The 19692-nt window shown below is 35.4% G+C and overlaps 1 protein-coding gene and 1 non-coding gene across 2 annotated transcripts; one reads left to right on the forward strand and one right to left on the reverse strand.

The window, feature by feature from the left end:
* Positions 1–10195: 10195 nt before the first annotated feature.
* LOC101678083 (olfactory receptor 10A7) lies at positions 10196–11146 on the reverse strand. Its single transcript, XM_004782162.1, has one exon. It carries the CDS (start codon positions 11144–11146, stop codon positions 10196–10198), a length of 951 nt encoding a protein of 316 aa, XP_004782219.1.
* Positions 11147–11794: 648 nt separating this feature from the next.
* Positions 11795–11901, forward strand: LOC123390111. Its single transcript, XR_006604737.1, has one exon. It is a non-coding gene; the product is annotated as a U6 spliceosomal RNA (small nuclear RNA).
* The last annotated feature ends 7791 nt before the right edge of the window (positions 11902–19692 follow it).

Below are 19692 nucleotides of genomic sequence, written 5' to 3' on the forward strand. Positions count from 1 at the left end.
GCTATCTATGTCTGAAAGTATTTTCTTGACTGCTTCATAATGAGTACAGATAAATAAATGTTGGAAATAAAAATTACACACAAATAATGAGCTTTACAACAATATTTTATGTGCAGAAAAATATCAGAGCACACCTTTCCACTATGACAAAACAGCTCATTAAATTGAAATATTGCCAAAAGTTGAAATAAATTTGGGGATTTGAATAATTGGTAATGATATTCTGTTTCTACATGAGAATAGCTAGTGTCAGATAATTTGGAGATATTGTTGTTAATCTTCCAGTTTGAGATCCTACCTATTAAGACTGAGAATTCTAACTTAGAAAGTATTCAAGCAATTGCATTCACTAAACACCATTAAAACCCTGAGATTTTAATTGCTTATACTCATTTTTTGATAATATGAAGACTTTGTAAGAGATTCCCACATAATAGTAATACTTTATTGATTAAATAAACAAGTCCAAAAATGAGAACAAAAACATTAATGTATTAGTGACATCATCATCTACTAAATAAAAAATGAACAAAATGAGAACTTGTATATAAGAAGAAAAATTTATATCAAACAAATTTCTTTCAGCAAAATAAAAAATGAAAAAACCTTTTATAATAAAGATAAGTGCTATTCCCAGAAAAATAATGTATATACCATATGTGATCAAATAATAAATGACCAAATAATAAATACTTTACCCAAACAGGATATATTTACTCAAAAGATTTACTGCTAGGAAACTTTTCTTTTCTAAAAAAAAAAAAAAAAGAAAAAGAAAGATTTATTTGTACCTAAAAGGGTGTGGAAAACCTTTCCACATATCAATACCTTCTCCTAAAGTAAAATTATCTCTACAATGAATTGTATATAACTTTCATATTTAGCCTCTGCCTCCTTCTGTGGTGGACCTCTTTGCTAGTTTAAGAAGCATTTAGGAGGAAAGTTGAATTTGTTGTCATTGAATCCATGACAAGTGGAAATGGGCATGATGGAAAAACAGAGAAAAGTGTGATTTGATTTATTTTAAGTTCTATTCTGTAAGGGTGGTGTAACATTTTCTGCCTGAAAATAGGTACATATGCTAAACTGTCATATTGTGAAATTTTTACCTGCATTTGCTTACATCAATCAACATTTTATTTAAAAATAATGTGTACACAGTTGTGTCAACAAGCAAATATGAAAGGTAACAGACAAAACAATAAAGAGACTATACATCTGTAGTTCAATGCAGCCATTACCAACCCTCTCCTACCTCAAACAGGTGAATTGGTTCTGCCTTAGTTTCAAATGAGCTCCTTCCATGGCTAAATCAGAGAATATAAAGGTTTAGGACCCACTGGGAAATGGTCCTTGGTTCATCAAAATTTGTCTGCTTCAAAATACTCTGGAATGCCTGGCTTTCTGTCCCAACAAACATAGGTAAAAAGAAGAAACAAAGGGGCACCTGGGTGGCTCAGTGGGTTAAAGCCTTTGGCTCAGGTCATGATCCCAGGACCCTGGGATTGAGCCCCATATTGGGCTCTCTGCTTCCCCCTCTCTCTGCCTGCATCCCTGCCTACTTGTGACCTCTCTCTCTGTCAAATAAATAAATAAAATCTTTTAAAAAAAGAAGAAGAAAAAGAAACCAAGAGCATATAAGCAGATTGAAATCCCCCGCCAAGCCTTTCTTGTCATTCCATTGCTCTTAGAATTTATCTACCACTATTTTTCTTACTCATTTTGGTTTATGTGAATGGATCTTTTGAGATTTCTTTGTCTCCTATGCCCACTTAAAGTCAACTCAAAGCCCACTCAAAGTCAATTCAAAGACTTTGCAATGGCTGTTCTTTCTCTAAACATCACGTGACTAACTCCCTCACGTCACCAAGATCTCAGAATTGGGCATGTTTCAAGGGAAGTTTCTCTGATCATACTATCAAGATAATCACTACTCAATCACTGTCTAACACTTAGCTGGCTTGATATTTTATGCATAATAGATATTTTTGTTGTTGTTCACACCACTCTTAGATTTTGTTATTTCTTTATTTGCTATGTGCTTATCATCTAGCATCCTCACTAAACTGTAAGCTCCACTAAATGAAAGACTTTATGTACTAGCTTTTCTGTATGCCTGTGCAAGTTTTTGGCAACTACCAGTTTCTTTATGATATATCAGAGGGTATATATATATATATATATATATATATATATATATATTTGTAATCTCTACAAGAAGGACACACAGCATGATATCTTTGCTGAGTAAATATTTGTTGAGGATTTATTTAAGCCAAATTAGATGTCTAAATTAGATACTCTGTTTTATTGAGGTATAGTTGATTTATAATAAATTTTACATGGTTAAAATATATAGTTCCATAAGTTTTGAGACATGTCATAACCTATGAAAACTTCACTACTATCAAGAAAATAAATAAACTCACCAATCTTAAAATTTTCTCATACCCCTTTTAATTCTTGCCTTGCAACCGACCCCATACTCTCACATAGTAGATAAGTTCAGTGGGAAAGGATTATTAAGCTTTGCAACCGTGTGGGTGTTTTCCAAAAGGAGAAGGAATAAAGGGCTGATTTTTTGACCAACTGCCACTCTAATTTCTCCAATTAAGCATTATAAACAAAAAGCTATTCCAATATTCTGTTTCCTTTGTATATTTTCCCAAAATACTCAACATCATAGCATTACCATTTTTTTCTGTAGTTTTAAAATATAGCACACACAGCAAATGTTATTTATAACTATTCTTTTTAAAATAGCTATTCTTAATCACTTTTTTTTTTTTTTTTAGGTCATAAACCTCAGTGAGTAAATTCAGGTTTTATTTTCTAAAAGGTGATGTATCGAGACTATACTGAGAGTAGTGGTATCTGGGGACTAATGGTGTGGTTAAGAATATTTTCTACCTGGAGCTAGAGTTCCTGCTGAAATCAGTGTAGTGATAAGATCCAGAAAGTAAGTGGAAATATGAGCCATGTAAAAAAGTCCAAGAAAAAATGGAAAACAATATTGGAATCTTGAGTTAATGAAATTATTCAGAGAGATATATGAAAGCAGGGAGATTTCAATACATCACGTGGGTAACAAAAAAGGTAAGTAGGCTCTGTTACAATACGTGGTTAACATTCTCTGCACCGTGCTTTACAGTAGGAACAATTTAGTTAGAGTCAAGACGAATGTGATCCTTAACCAGGACTTATCTGGAATTAGTCATGCATCTTTTATCACTTTGCCAGTTCTATATAACAAAGCTCCCCAAAATTTAGTGTCTTACAACAGCAAGCATATATTATTATTTATGAGTCTATGGTTCAGCTAGGCAGTTCTGCTGATATGGACATGGTTCTCCCACATCCTGGGGAATCAACTAGCTGTAAGCTCATCTAGAATGGCTTCAGGAGGGATGAATCAGCTCAGCTTCAATAGCTGTCTCTTCCAGCTGACTGACCTTTGCTTGTTCTCATGTGAATTGTGGGGTTCAAGAAGCAGGGAGAGAATGCATTCTTGGTTTCTTGATTCTTACCCTCTGAACTGTCACAATATTCCTCTGTCGCATCTCTTTGCAAAAGCAAGTCACAGGACTCAGCTAAATTCAAAGAATGATAAACAGACATTTGCCTGCTGAATGGACCTGTAGCGTAACATTGCAAAGGACATGGCCATTTTCCTACCCATACACCATACAGCTCATGAAGAATCACCTAATCACTAAAAAGCTGTGGCAACCATATTGCTGTCCTAGGGCTGCCATAACAAATCACCCCAAACCAGTGACTTAAAACCACAGAAATTCATTCTTTCACAGTTCAGGAGGCCAAAAGTCTGGTGGGTCTGAGGAAAAAAATCTGTTGCATGCTTTTCTTCTAGGTTCTGGTGCTGGCCAACAAGCTTTAATACTCCTGGCTTACAGTCGCATCTCTCCATATTCAGCCTCCATTTTGACATGGCTGTCAGTCCTGTAGATCTGTATATCTTTGTGTCTCTGAATCTCACCTTAAATAATGACCCTAGTCATTGGATTTATGTCCCACCCCAATCTAGCATAACCTTATCATCACTGATTACACGTGTAAATGCCCTGTTTTCAAATAAAGTCATATTCACACGTATCCATTATTAGGAGCTCAACTTATCTCTAGGAGGACACAATTCCATTCACAACAATGATCATATATATTGTATGGAATATGCTGAAGAGAAATCAATACCTTGAGAATCATTAAAATCATAAACCTGTAAATTAAAAAATAAATAAATAAAATAAAAGCCCAGTCTATAAACAAGTGTATAAGAAAAAGAGAAAATACCAGTTAATATGCAAACAGCTTCTTTTTCTTTCTTTTGGCCCTTTGCTGTCTGTGTTCTCTTGCTAAACACAAAGCATGCTTCTTTTTCAACTTAAAGTTAAGCTCCTTTTGCAAACTTGTCCATGAAAATTCCTACACCATCTCTTAACCACTTTACCATTTATAATCCATACATTACTCTTTATTGTTGTCAATTTTTTTTCATATAATTTTAGAATATGTTCCTTTATGGATGACCAAAGTGAATCTCAGGTCTTACAGTTAAGTTTTAATCTGATTAAATTTTGTGAGTGGTATAAGATAAAGGTCTAGTTTTATTCTTTTACATGTGAATATCTAATTTTCTTAGCACAATATTGAAATGACTGTCTTTTCTCCATTGAGTACTCTTAGCTCCCCTATCAAATATTACTTGATGTAAATGCATTTAGTTTTTTAAAAGTAAGATTACTTTTTTCCTACCACTTGTTTGAATTTGCTTTATTCACATTTGATTTTTGTGCACATTAAAATTTTAAAAATTGAGGGTCCCTGGGTGGCCCAGATGGTTGGACAGCTGCCTTTGGCTCAGATCATGATCTCCAGGTCCTGGGGTCAAGTCCTGTGTCAGGCTCTGGCTTAGTGGGGAGTCTCCCTCTACCTCTACCTCTCCCCTTGCTTGTGCTCTCTCTGTCTCTGTCTCTGTAGCTCTCTCAAATGAATAAAACTCATCACAATACAAAATTACAGCATTTATTTTTGTGTAGGATGAAAACCTTTTTTTTAGCTTAATTTTTAAATTTATTTTTTGTTTATTTCAGCATAACAGTATTCATTATTTTTGCACCACACCCAGTGCTATTTGCAATCTGTGCCCTCTATAATACCCACCACTGGGTACCCCAACCTCCCACCCCCCCATCCCTTCAAAATCCTCAGATTGTTTTTCAGAGTCCATAGTCTGTCATGGATCACCTCCACTTCCAATTTCCCCCAACTCCCTTCTCCTCTCTAACTCCCCATGTCCTCCATGCTATTTGCTATTATACACAAATAAGTGAAATCATATGATGATTGACTCTCTCTTCTTGACTTATTTCACTCAGCATAATCTCTTCCAGTCCCGTCCATGTTGCTACAAAAGTTGGGTATTCGTCCTTTCTGATGGAAGCATCATACTCCATAGTGTATATAGACCACATCTTCCTTATCCATTCATCCATTGAAGGACATCTTGGTTCTTTCCACATTTGGCCATTGCTGCTATCAACATTGGGGTACAGATGGCCCTTCTTTTCACTACATCTGTATCTTTGGGGTAAATACTAAGTAGTGCAATTTCAGGGTCATAGGGAAGTTCTATTTTTAATTTCTTGAGGAATCTCCACACTGTTCAAAGAGACTGCACCAACTTGCATTCCCACCAACAGAGTAGAGGGTTCCCCTTTCTCCATATCCCCTCCAACACAGGTTGTTTCCTGTCTTGCTAATTTTGGCCATTCTAACTGGTGTAAGTTGATATCTCAATGTAGTTTTAATTTGAATCTCCCTGATGGCTAGTGATGATGAACATTTTTTCATGTGTCTGATAGCCATTTGTATGTCTTCATTGAAGAAGTGTCTGTTCATATCTTCTGTCCATTTTTTGATATGATTGTCTGTTTTGTGTGTGTTGAGTTTGAGGAGTTCTTTATAGATCCTGGATATCAGCCTTTTGTCTGTACTGTCATTTGCAAATATCTTCTCCCATTCTGTGGGTTGCCTCTTTGTTTTCTTGACTGTTTTCTTGGCTGTGCAGAAGCTTTTGATTTTGATGAACTAGTTAAGCTTAGTGTACAAGCCCACAAACTAGCTCTAAGGGAGTCTGGTAAAATACTGTTTGGCCTTCACTTTATCCATGGAAAATGGTTTTGCCTTCCCTAAGACTCAAAATATGGAGTCCAGAGGCTAAGTGGTCAGTAATTCATCACTATTTCCTCCTTTTTGAATATAGTGAATTATGGTAGCACAATAGAAACTCACAGGACTTTGCAACAAGCCTGTAGCACAGATGATGGTTCATGGGGGATAAACAGTTATTGAGTATTGGGTCCTGAATTCAAAACATTGATTATCTGACTATCAAATATGTAGGTTTCATACCATAATTAATCAGCATTGAAGTATATTTTATTCACTCTATTACCTGAAAGTCCACAGCACTCACTATCAATATTATTTTGTAGTCCGAGATTATAAACATGTATTATGTGCATTTTGTAGCATTGATTTTGGCAATTGAGAATTTTGCTTTATTTCCTCATTATATAATTACATTTTTATTAATTGCTCTTAGGTTTTGTCTCCTAACCACAATTAAAACTCTCTTTGGGCTGTGTTATTTCCTGCATGTTAAATATAAATATAAAGCAATATTATACATTGGACTGGATTCACTAATTTGACCTGACCACCCTTGTGATAAACCAGATAGACTTCTTAAGCTACATTGAAATATCAAAATGTTAATTGTTCTTCTTGCCTCAGCTCTCATATATGTGACAGGATTGGATGACATATAAAGTAAGATCTAACCAATTCTTATTTTAGGGGTACTAGAGGTACCAGTTTTGGCCTTTTAAGACATCCTTCGACACTCAAAATTATAGACATTAGTAAGAAATATTTCCAGAAAGTCTTCTAAATAACAATATAGGGGCATATATATGAAAGAAATCTATGGAATTTTAAACTTAAGAAAAATTCCTTTTTTTCATACAACTAAAAAAGACAATTGTATCACCACCATAAAAAAAAAAAAAAGTGATGAAAATAATTGTCCAAAGAAAACTCTGGAATTGTTAGTGATAACAATTTTAGTATTTTGTGGGTAAACAACTCATCAAATAAGTCCTTTTATTCATCTCTTCACATATAATAATGACTATTAATTAGCTTTTGGAACTCTAAAGAAGAAATGAATTTGTAAATTGAGGATGACAAGCTTGGACAAAAAGCCTCTTCAAGGAGTTTGTGGCTCTGTGACTTAAATTTATAAATTTATTTATACTTATATTCAATTTATAAAACTATATGTAAATTTGTAAATTGAGGATGACAAGCTTGAAAAAAGTCTCTTCAAGGAGATTGTGGCTCTGTGACTTACATTAAATTTATGAATTTATTTATACTTACACTAAATTTATACATTTATTTATACTTACATTCAATTTATAAAACTATATGAAATATATATATAACTATACTAAAAAACTATATGAAAATTATATGAAACATAATAATTATATTATAAATTCCCCCAAAGAAGCCATGGATTTTAAGTCAGATAAGATATGAAATAAGTGAATATCTTATGAAAAATTATCTTGCATCTTACAGGATGAAATTGATTTTACATTTCACTCTAAACATAAAAATGCATTACTAAAGCATACTCTTTCATATATTGGGTCTAATCTATATTTTATGTTATTCTAAAAATAATACTATCATACACTCAGATAGGGTTTATTATGTATCAGGTGTTTCCATAAACTCTTTTCATAAATTACTGTTATTCTATTCTTGATTTTATTACGCTAGCTTATTAAACACATACACATTCACTACTAAACTGATTTTACGACCTCACAATCTACTTTTGAATCACATTCAAATAGTAAAAAACCAGGGACACCTGACTGACTCAGTCAGTCAAGCATCTGACTCTTGATTTCTGCTCAGGTCATGATTTTAAGGTCAGGGGATTGAGCCCCATGTCAGGCTCCACCTTCAGTGGGAAATCTACTTGAGATTTTCTCACTCTTCTTCTATCCCTCCCACTGTGCTTTCTCTTTCAAATAAATAAATAGATCTATTTTAAAAAGAAAAGAAAAGGAAAGAAAAGAAAACCATTGCAATAGTCTTACCAGATGGTCACTGAATTTAGCAACATTAATTTGGAATTGTGAGTTAAGCTTAAACAATTAAAAGACCACTGAAGGAGAAAGATTTAAAGGCACTGATATTTCCTACCCCAAACTCCCATTATGCTCAATGGATATAAACTTCAGAAAATGAAAATTAAAATAAATATCACAAATTGCAAATTTGTGATGATTTTAAATTTCTCTGGGATATTGACCAAGAATGTTATTCTAAAGGCTAGAGGCTAGTTGCTGCTTAAAGAAAAACCTATACAATTAATAAAAATGTTGACTAATGAAGATTTAGAGTAATAAATACTATTGGTATAAATTGGATATTCAATATATGTCTTTATGAGAGTGGGAATGTGAAATTTTCCAAAATTACATTTGACTCAATTTCATGTTGTCTTCTTAGTTGATTTAAGGCATTTATGGACTTACAGACAATATTCCCATGTATAAGTGGTGCTTTATCAGGATGAAAATGTCCTAGAGATTTTTTTAAAAATTAACATATTGAATTTCAAATGTAGAAGGGTCTGAATTTGAATTCCTGTGACTACCTCTCAATAACCCTATCTCGTCAAGATTCTTAAATTTTCTGATCCTAATTCATCTTTTATGAAAAATAAATGTATAATAGGATCTACCCATTGGATTGTTGTGAGAATATTTTTTTAGGATTTTATTTAAGGATTTTTAGGATTTTATTTAATTATTTGAGAGAGAGAGAAAGAGCTTGAGCATGGGGAGGGCAGAAGGGTAGTGAGAAGCAGTCTCCCCACTGAGCAGGGATCCCAATGCAGGACTCGATCCAAAGACCCTGGGATCATGAACTGAACTGAAGGCAGATGTTCAACTGACTGAGCCACCTGGACACCCCATGAGGACATTTATTAATGCTTTGATAAATCATGTTGGCTATTATTATCACTATTCTTGCTTTTACTATAGTGGAAAGCAAGTATTTCTTGTTTAAATTCTATGCAAGAGCTAATTAATAAAAATTAATAAGCAACCCTGGATGGCTCAGTCAGTTGTGTATGGAGTCTTGGTTTTTGGCTCAGGTCATGATTTCAGGATCATGATACTGAGCCCCCTGTCAGGCTTTGTACTCAGCATGCAGTCTGCTTGAGATTCTCTTTCCTTACTCCGTCCCCTCTTTCTCTCTCTCAAATAAATAATCTTTTAAAAATAAAATAAAAATTAATAGATGATTAAGCCAATGATCAAAGAGGTCCAGAACCATATTATAAAATATTCATATAAAAGTAATCTTATTATGTAACCTCATTTAAAGCAGCAACCTATGTAAAGAATTTGTACCGTGAATTCTTGGCAACTACAAGTCCCCACTTTTTGATACATCTTTTTAAAAGTTATCTAAAGCACATTACAAGATTATACTTGCATCCTATTATGTGAAGAATATATGGGGTCTCTGGTAAATATTTTTATTTATGCTTCATAACTTTTTTATTCTGATCTGTGCCCCACAAGGCTGGCCTTTATATACTGCATCAGCAGAAATTCTTGTCCTCTGTCTCAGATTTGGTTTGATGAAGAACATCATCAAATCTTCATCATCAAATTTGAGAGATTCAGAATAGCATAAGACCAGGATGGCTGCCTTTTTCCTCTAAAGAACAGGGCTCCAGTTGTGTGGCTTTACATATAGTTGTAGCATCCTCCAGGTTCCAGGTAATACTTCTTTTCCTTACCCCTTCAGATCAAGACTTGTGGATTTTCCATCATATGAGTTGTATGACAATTATGTAGTCTTGCTCCCCAATTCACAAACAGAGCCCTCATAAATATTCTCTCAATTATCCCAAGAGTACCATCTGTCTCTTGCTGGGAGTCTGACTGATACACTAAGACTTGTCTATCACAGCAAGTGACACTGAAAAAATCAGAGCTAATCTTGTACTCCTTTTAAGCTTTTGTCTGTGGGTTCTGCTGTTTCTTTTTTGTTTAGAAACACTAAGTAATGGAACTCAAAACACATCTAACTTCTGCAAGACTTTTTGAGTAAATGTCCTCTTGACTGCCCCCTTCACTTCATTGTTCCTAAGGCTGTAGATGATGGGGTTTAACATAGGAGTGATGACAGTGTAGGACAATGACACTAGCTTCTTGCTCTCAGGGGACTGGGTGGATTTGGGCCTTAGGTAGGTCAAACTGGCTGTTCCATAGAAAAGGGATACCACAATGAGGTGTGATGAACAAGTAGAGAATGCCTTCTGGCGACCAGTAGCAGAGGACATCCTCAGGATAGTGATGATAATGCGGGTATAGGAGACCAAAATGAGGGAAAAGGGAAACATGATAAATAGTAGCGTGGAAGCAAGTGCTTGCATTTCATACATGGTTGTATCTTGAGTGACTAGTTTCAGCACTGGAGGACCATCACAAAAAAAGTGGTCTATAGTATTTGGTCCACAGAAAGGAAGGGCCATCAACCAAGCTGTCTGTAGCATAGAGACAGGAACACCAGACATCCAAGAGCCGAGAACCATCCATAAGCATAAGGGCCTATTCATTATGACTGAATAACGGAGAGGGTTACCAATAGCCACAAAGCGATCATATGCCATCATAGAGAGGAGAAAGCATTCAGAGCTGCCAAAGAAGAAGAAAAAGTACATCTGGATCCCACAGCCTACAAAAGAGATGATTTTCCTTGAAGACAGTAGATCCACCAACATCTTTGGCACCATGACCAAGGTGAAACAGACTTCAAGAAGTGATAGGTTTCGGAGAAAGAAGTACATGGGTGTTTGAAGAGCAGAATCCACACTGGTGACTGTGATGATAAGGAAGTTGCCCAACAAAGTAACTGTATAGATGATGAGGAACAAAATAAAGAGGGAAACTTGCATCTCAAGGTTATTTGTAAAACCGAGAAGAATAAATTCAGTGACTCTGGTGTGATTTTCACAAATCATATCTTAGAGTATTTTCTCTGTAAGAATCAAAATATGTGCATCAAAGGATAGTGTTTAAATATCTATATAATTTTTAAAATATCAATAAAATTCATAACTGCATCTCTGTGCTCACATATCTCACCATTCTATTTCTCTGAAGCAGAAAGAATGTTTAAAATAAGATAAAATTAAGAAAAAAATATATTTTTTCATTTCATTTTATTTTATTTCTTTTCAGTGTTCAAGCATTCATTGTTTATGCATCACACCCAGTGTTCCATGCAATATGTGCCCTCCTTAATACCCACTACCAGGCTCACCCAATCTCCCACCCTCCTCCCCTCCAAAATTCTGTTTGTTTCTCAGAGTCCATAGTTTCTCATGGTTTGTCTCCCCGTCCAATATCTCCCAACTCACTTCTCCTCTCCATCCCCCAATGTCCTTTGTGTTATTCCTTATGCTCCACAAGTAAGTGAAACCATATGGTAATTGACTATCTCTGCTTGACTTATTTCACGTATGCACAGAGTGAATGATGGTGTGGAATGTACTCCATTCTGTAGAAACATGTAATTAATATAATAAGAAATTATAAAATTGAAACTAGCTCATAACTTATATTTTTGTTCCCTGGACTTACTTCATATTTTTAAAAAATAGTAGATGGTGCTTACTTCAGCAGCACATGTACTAAAATTGGAACAATACAGAGAAGATTAGCATGGCCACTGCATAAGGATGATATTCAAATTTGTGAAACGTTCCATATTTTTAAATCTTATACTCGGGGTTCTTGATGATGAGGTTTTTTTTTTTCTTTTATATATATATAAATATTTTTTCTCTTGTCATATACTTTTATCAGTCTTTTTGTTTGTCTGTTTTTGTTTGTATACTTCATAAATATTACCTTGGGGCCCATTTGGGCTTAGGCTTCTTTTTTGTCTTTCTTTTCTTCCTCTCTCTCTCTCTCTATCTCTTTTTCTTTCTTTTTTCTTTCATTTGGGTGGGGACTCTTGATTGCTCAGAAGCATTCTAGGGTGCACCTTGACTGCACCATGGTCAATACATCCAGCTACATCTGTTCAGCCATCTCTCACCCAAATGACTAGTAGGAAGAATGCCCAACAAAAGAAAAATTCAGAGGATGGGCCTTCTGCAACAGAGCTAATGGCTGTCAACATAGACAATATGTTGGAAAGGGAATTAAGGCTAACAATTATCCAGGCAATAGCTAGGTTGGAGAAAGCCATGGATGACAAAACAGAATTGATTAGGGCAGAACTGAAAGCCACAAGGGATGATGTTCACAATGTTCTCAATGAGTTCCAATCTAATCTAAATTCTCTAAAAGCAAGGTAATTGAGGCAGAATATAGAATTAGTAATCTGGAGGACAAACAGATAGAGAGAAAGGATCAGGAGGAAGCCTGGAACAAACAGCTTAGAAGCAACAAAAACAGAATTAGGGAAATAAATGATGCCATAAAATGTTCTGACGTCAGATTTATTGGAATCCCTGAAGGGGAGGAGAAAAAAAGAAGTCTAGAAGATATAGTGGAACTAGTTCTCCATGAAAATTTTCCCAATCTCACGAATGGAACCAGTGTTCATATACTAGAGGCAGGACAGTCTACCCCCACGATTATAGATTCTCGAAAGTCCTTACCTGATAGTAAGAATGAGGAATCATAATTGTAGACAGGCTCTCTTGAAGACAGCTAAGACAAAGAAGCTTCTTACATACAGAGGAAAGCCCATCAGAATAACATCAGACATATCTGCATAAACCTGGCAAGCCAGAAAGGGCTGGCAAGATATATTCAGGGCACTAAATGAGAAGAACATGCATCCAAGAATACTTTATCCAGCAACACTGACATTCAAAAGGGATGGAGAGATAAAGAGTTTCCAATACCAGCAAGGCTTGGAAGACTATGTGACCACCAAGCCAAAACTGCAGAAAATATTAAGGGGGGGTTCTATAAAAGAGGAAAAATCTTAAGAATAGCATTGAATAGAAATATAGAAACAATCTACAGAAAGAAAGTCTTCAAAGGTAACATGATGTCAATAAAAATGTATCTATCAATAATTACTCTCAATGTGAATGGCCTAAATGCACCCATAAAATGACACAGGTTGCAGATTGATAAAACGACAGGACCCATCCATATGTTGTCTACAAGAGACCCATTTTGAAACTAAAGATACACCCAGACAGAAAGTTAAGGGATGGAGAAGCATCTTTCATGCCGATGGGCCTCAAAAAGAGGCTGGGGTAGCGATTCTCATATCAGATAAATTAGATTTTAAACTAAAGACTGTAGTCAGAGATACAAAAGGACAATACATAATTGTTAAAGGGACTATCCACCAAGACGATCTAACAATTGTAAATATCTATGCCCCCAATATGGGAGCTTCCAATTACATAAGAAAACTGTTAATCAAGATAAAGAGTAATATTGATATGAATACATTAATAGTAGGAGATCTTAACATGAATATCTCAGAAATAGATCATTGTAGCAGAAAATCAATAAAGAAACAAGAGCATTGAATGACACATTGGACCAGATGGACCTCATAGATATATACAGAACATTCTGCCCTAAAACAACAGAATACTCATTCTTCTCAAGAGCACGTGGAATCTTATCCAGAATAGGCCACATACTGGGTCACAAATCAAGACTCAACTGATAACAAAAGACTGAGATTATTCCCTGCATATTCTCAGATCACAATGCTTTGAAATTGGAGCTCAACCACAAGGAAAAGTTCTGAAGGAACTCAAACACCTGGAAACTAAAGACCACCTTGCTTAAGAATGCTTGGATCAACCAGGAGATCAAAGAAGAACTTAAACAATTCATGGAAACCAATAAAAATGAAGACAGTTTGGTCCAAACCTATGGGATACAGCAATGGTGGTCCTAAGTGGGAAATACATAGCCATTCAAGCCTCCCTCAAAAAAATTGAAAAATCCAGAACACAGCAGCTGTCTCTACACCTTAAAGAACTGGAGAATCAACAACAAATCAAACCAACTCCACACATAAGAAGGGAAATAATCAAGATTAGAGCAAAGATCAATGAGGTAGAAACCAGAGATACAGTAGAACGTATCAATGAAACTAGAAGATGGTTTTTTGAAAGAATCAGTAAGATCGATAAACCATTGGCCACACTAATCCAAAAGAAAAGAGAGAAGTCTCAAATTCATAAAATTATTAATGAAAAGGAAGAGATCACAACTAACACCAAGGAAGTAGAAACAATCATCAAAAGTTATTATCAACAGTTACATACCAATAAGTTAAGCAACTAGATGAAATGGATGCATTCCTAGAAAACCATAAACTCCCAAAACTGAACCAAGAAGAAACTGACAACCTGAATAGACTGATATCTAGTAACAAGATTGAAGCAATGATCAAAAACCTCTCAAAAAACAAGAGCCCAGGACCTGATGGATTCTCTGGGGAAATTCTACCAAAATTTTAAAGAAGAAATAACACCTATTCTCCTGAAGTTATTTCAAAAAATTGAAGCAGAAGGAAAACTTCCAGACTCTTTTTATGAAGCCAGCATTACCCTGATCTCCAAACCAGGCAAAGACCCTACCAGAAAGGAGAATTTCAGACCAATATCACTGATGGATAACAAGATCCTAGCAAATAGGATCCAACAGCACATTAAAAAGGTTATCCACCATGACCAGGTGGGATTCATTCCTGGGCTACAAGGGTGGTTCAACATTCGCAAATCAATCAATGAGATAGAACAAATCAATAAGAGAAGAGAGAAGAACCACATGGTCCTCTCAATTGATGCAGAAAAAGCATTTGACAAAATCCAGCATCCATTCCTAATTAAAACATTTCAAAGTATAGGGATAGAGGGAACATTCCTTAACTTCATAAAATCTATCTATGAAAAGCCCACAGCAAATATCATCCTCAATGGGAAAAAGCTTACAGCCTTCCCTTTGAGATCAAGAACACAACAAGGATGCCCACTCTCACCACTCTTGTTCAAAATAATGATAGAAGTCCTAACAACAGCAGTCAGACAACAAAGAAAAATAAAGGTATCAAATTGGGCAATGAAGAAGTCAAAGTCTCTCTTTTCACAACTCTATGGTCAAATAATCTTCAACCAAGCAGGAAAAAATAAATGGTGCTGGGAAAACTGGACAGCTATATGTAGAAGAATGAAACTCGACCATTCTCTTACACCATACACAAAGATAAACTCAAAATGAATAAAAGACCTCAACATGAGACAAGAATCCATCAGAATCCTAGAGGAGAACATAAGCAGAAACCTCTTCAATATCAGCCACAGCAACTTCTTTCAAGTTATGTCTCCAAAGGCAAAGGAAACAAAAGCAAAAATGAACTTTTGGGACTTCATCAAGATCAAAAGCTTCTGCACAACAAAGGAAACAGTCAACAAAACAAAGAGGCAACCCACGGAATGGGAGAAGATATTTGCAAATGACAGTACAGACAAAAGGCTGATATCCAGGATCTATAAAGAACTCCTCAAACTCAACACACACAAAACAGACAATCATATCAAAAAATGGGCAGAAGACATGAACAGACACTTCTTCAATTAAGACATAAAAATGGCTATCAGACACATGAAACAATGTTCATCATCACTAGCCATCAGGGAGATTCAAATTAAAACCACATTGAGATACCACCTTACACCAGTTAGAATGGCCAAAATTAGCAAGACAGGAAACGATGTGTGTTGGAGATGATGTGGAGAAAGGGGAACCCTCTTATACTGTTGGTGGGAATGTAAGTTGGTACAGCCACTTTGGAGAACAGTGTGGCGATTCCTTAAGAAATTAAAAATAGAGCTTCCCTATGACCCTGCAATTGTGCTTCTGGGTATTTACCCCAAAGGTGTAGTGAAAAGAAGGAACATCTGTACTGCAATGTTTATAGCAGCAATGACCACGGTCATCACACTGTGGAAAGAACCAAGATACCCTTCAATAGACAAATGGATAAGGAAAATGTGGTCCATATACACTATGAAGTATTATGCCTCCATCAGAAAGGATAAATACCCAGCTTTTGTATTAACATGGACAGGACTGAAAGAGATTATGCTGAGTGAAATAAGTCAAGCAGAGAGAGTCAATTATCATATGGTTTCACTTATTTGTGGAGCATAAGAAATAACACGGAAGACATAGGGAAATGGAGAGGAGAAGGGAGTTGAGGGAAATTGGAAGGGGAGGTGAACCATGAGAGACTATGGACTCTGAAAAACAACCTGAGGGTTTTGAAGGGGTGGAGGGTATTAAGGAGGGCACGTATTGCATGGAACACTGGGTGTGGTACAAAAACAATGAATTTTATTACGCTGAAAAGAAATTTTTTTAAAAAGGGGGAATAAGGGGCACCTGGGTGGCTCAGTGTGTTGAGCCTCTGCCTTCGGCTCAGGTCATGATCCCGGGGTACTGGGATCGAGCCCAACGTCGGGCTTTCTGCTCTGCAGGTAGCCTGCTTCCTCCTCTCTCTCTGCCTGCCTCTCTGCCTACTTGTGATCTCTGTCAGATAAATAAAGAAAAAATCTTAAAAAAAAAGAAAGGGGAAAAAAAAAGTAGTAGATGATCCTATTGTAATGACTATCTGCCTAAACTACTTCCACTTAATTATGATAATAGCATGCTTCTGGTGAAGAATATGAGCTTCAGACAGTGATCACTGATAAGACAAAATATGCACCAAGGTGATAAGCAATGAATAAGGTTCATGCAAGATATATATTTTTTTCATGATGAATAGAATACAAAACAAAACTTCTGAATGAATATGACATTCAGTAGAGAAGTCCACCTTCCAACACTCATTTCAATTTCTGTCCATCAAAACAGCTCTGCTTTCCACTGTGTTGTGACTTTGTCAAATTATCATTTATTAAGTAAAGTTGGTGTGTACGATGTTGAGCGTGGTTCAATAAAAGACCACAAGGGAAAGAAAACAGAATTTTTTACCCACTAGTTTCTGGAAGAGGCACAAGGTTCTCTCAAGGAGGCACATCAGGAAGTCACCACTTGCACAGGCAGAAAGATTGGAACAGGAGCTAGGGCACATGCTTTTATTAGGGCCCAAGTGTGGAGTACTTGGGGATTCCCTAACGCCATGTTGGTCAATTTAAATGGAAAAGAGCAGGATTTTGTTATGCTTCCCAGCAGTTTTATCTAAGGGCATATAAAGAGAAGCACCTGGGAGATAAGGGAGACTATTATTTATCACAAGGGCAGTTGGGCAGGGTCTAGCAGTAACTTATATTTCCTTGTGACTTTTTGGGTTGTTACCCAGGACATACACTTGAGGGAAGGGTTAATGTCAGTTCAAGGTCTCTGCTAGCAACTTGGCTACCCCAAATGGTTGCCAAGTCAGCAACATTATGAAGTAGTTTACCCAAACCGTCAACAGCAGCCAATCATTTTCAAGATCACATGATCAGAAGTGAGAGCCCCTATTGAATGTCCACTAAAAATCTAGTCCAGTCATAAAAGTACTGACCCAATTATTATGAACTCAAGCACTGTATCTTATTTAGGATAAAATATTTTGACTGAAAGTAGAATTATACAAATATTTTTTGTACAAATTTTACTTAGCAATAACATATCAAACATTAATCATCACAGAAACCTGTTGGAAAAAACAATTATTCATAATGGTACATTGAAGCTGAGATGAGCAATGTTTCTGTGTTTTTCAAATATTGGAGCTAGGTGAATATTGGATCTATTATGTTACAATACATATTTCAAATTTAATTGAGGAAAAAACCTAACTACTTCATTGTAGAGTAAAATTATATTTTAAACGGGCTTCCCCTCTGAAAGTGAGGAGCTGGAAACTCACAGCATATAGATCTACTCTGAAACAATTGATTCAATTGAAGATTCCATGTTTTAATTCCACCCTAAACATATGTACTCCTGGTTCTCTCTCACCTGTCTTTTTTGCTTATGTAAGTTCTGAGCCAAAGTCCTCAATAGCGTAAGGAAAGGAACTCTGGTGATCTCATGCTCTGCACTCCCCTAGGGGTTCTAGGATAATAGATAACATATAATAGTGACTGTGCCCAATACCCTCTCACCACAATTGCAAAACTACTTCAATACCATTCTCGCCATTGGTAATAGCAACAACACTATTGTTGGTACATAGAGCAAAACTGTTAAAAAGCTTCATATGTATTATCATGCTCACCAATATTTTGCCACAACTCTAAAATTGTTATGGGTCTAAAAATACTCCACTTTTTGTGTTGAGAAAAAAAGAATAAGGGTTGATGAAGGTATCAATATTTTATTGATATTTGTTCATTTATATTTACTATATTATGATTTTGTGTATGCCTAAAATGCCTAAACCACCACCGTCTCCCAGAATTCTGATATTGATGTAGCAGAGAGCAATGCTAGGTTGAATGGTTGAACTCTGAGTGATCAAAATCTACAGTGTACCATAAATGGTCTCTAATGTAAATATGAACAAGGCTGCCCAAGAAAATTGTCAGTTTCTTGATTTCTTGATAATTAGCACTGTACATTTTTCACCTTGCCTTTACATTACATTGCACACACACACACACACACACACACACACACATATATATCCACATACATATATATATATATATCCTTTTTAAAAAAAAAGATTCATCAGCAGTGATTATAGTCACTACCACAGATTTATATTAATGTCTTTCCTTTTTAATTTTCAAACTGTGACTGAGTTGCCACGATTACTGCATAGCTCTGGAGAATATACTATTTTACTTGTTGCATGACATTTTGATAATTTAATGACATTTACTCAAGTCCACTATTGTAGTTGGCTATGTCTAATGAGGCTAAAGAGCTTTTCACCTCCTAAGCATGTCAACTTCAAACGTTTCTGAAGAAATAGGCTTTACCTTTCATTCTGGCCTGTTTTTCACAAATACATGTTTTCTCATTAAAAAAAAAATATTATGGATCAATGCAATTACATCATTAGTATTTGGAAAACAAGCCAAAGCTCAGGTTGTTATTAAATCCTCTAACTGGAACAGAACAACACAAAGTATAAGTTAGTAAATTAGAGAATGAACAAACCCAGGATCTGAACTGAAATACTTTGTATAGTTGTTATCCCCAGCATTCTTTAAATATACAACTCTCATTTTTTTCTCTTAATGCTCTTTTCTTTAGCATACTATAGCTTTCTAATTTAAGACAAAACAAGAGCCCTATTGTTTTTGTTTCTTTTTATTTTAATAAAGCATAAACTTACTCCTTTTTCCATAAATGAAGTCCCATATTCATTTTTCTTAAAATGTTATTATTCTATACAGATACCCTGATAAAACTAGTTTTTTTTTCTTAAATTTGAAGAATGAAATGTCATAAAGAATATTGGGATATATCTTACCAAATAAAATCCCATATTTTCTTCTTTAATTGGAAACTTAATGATATTTTTAAAAACAAGAAATTTTGTTGATTAGCTCAGATCTTCAGAATTAAG

The sequence above is a fragment of the Mustela putorius genome, unplaced genomic scaffold (assembly GCF_011764305.1).
Source record: "Mustela putorius furo isolate JIRA1106 unplaced genomic scaffold, ASM1176430v1.1 tig00537227_pilon_pilon_pilon, whole genome shotgun sequence".
In the NCBI taxonomy this organism is placed as follows: domain Eukaryota; kingdom Metazoa; phylum Chordata; class Mammalia; order Carnivora; family Mustelidae; genus Mustela; species Mustela putorius.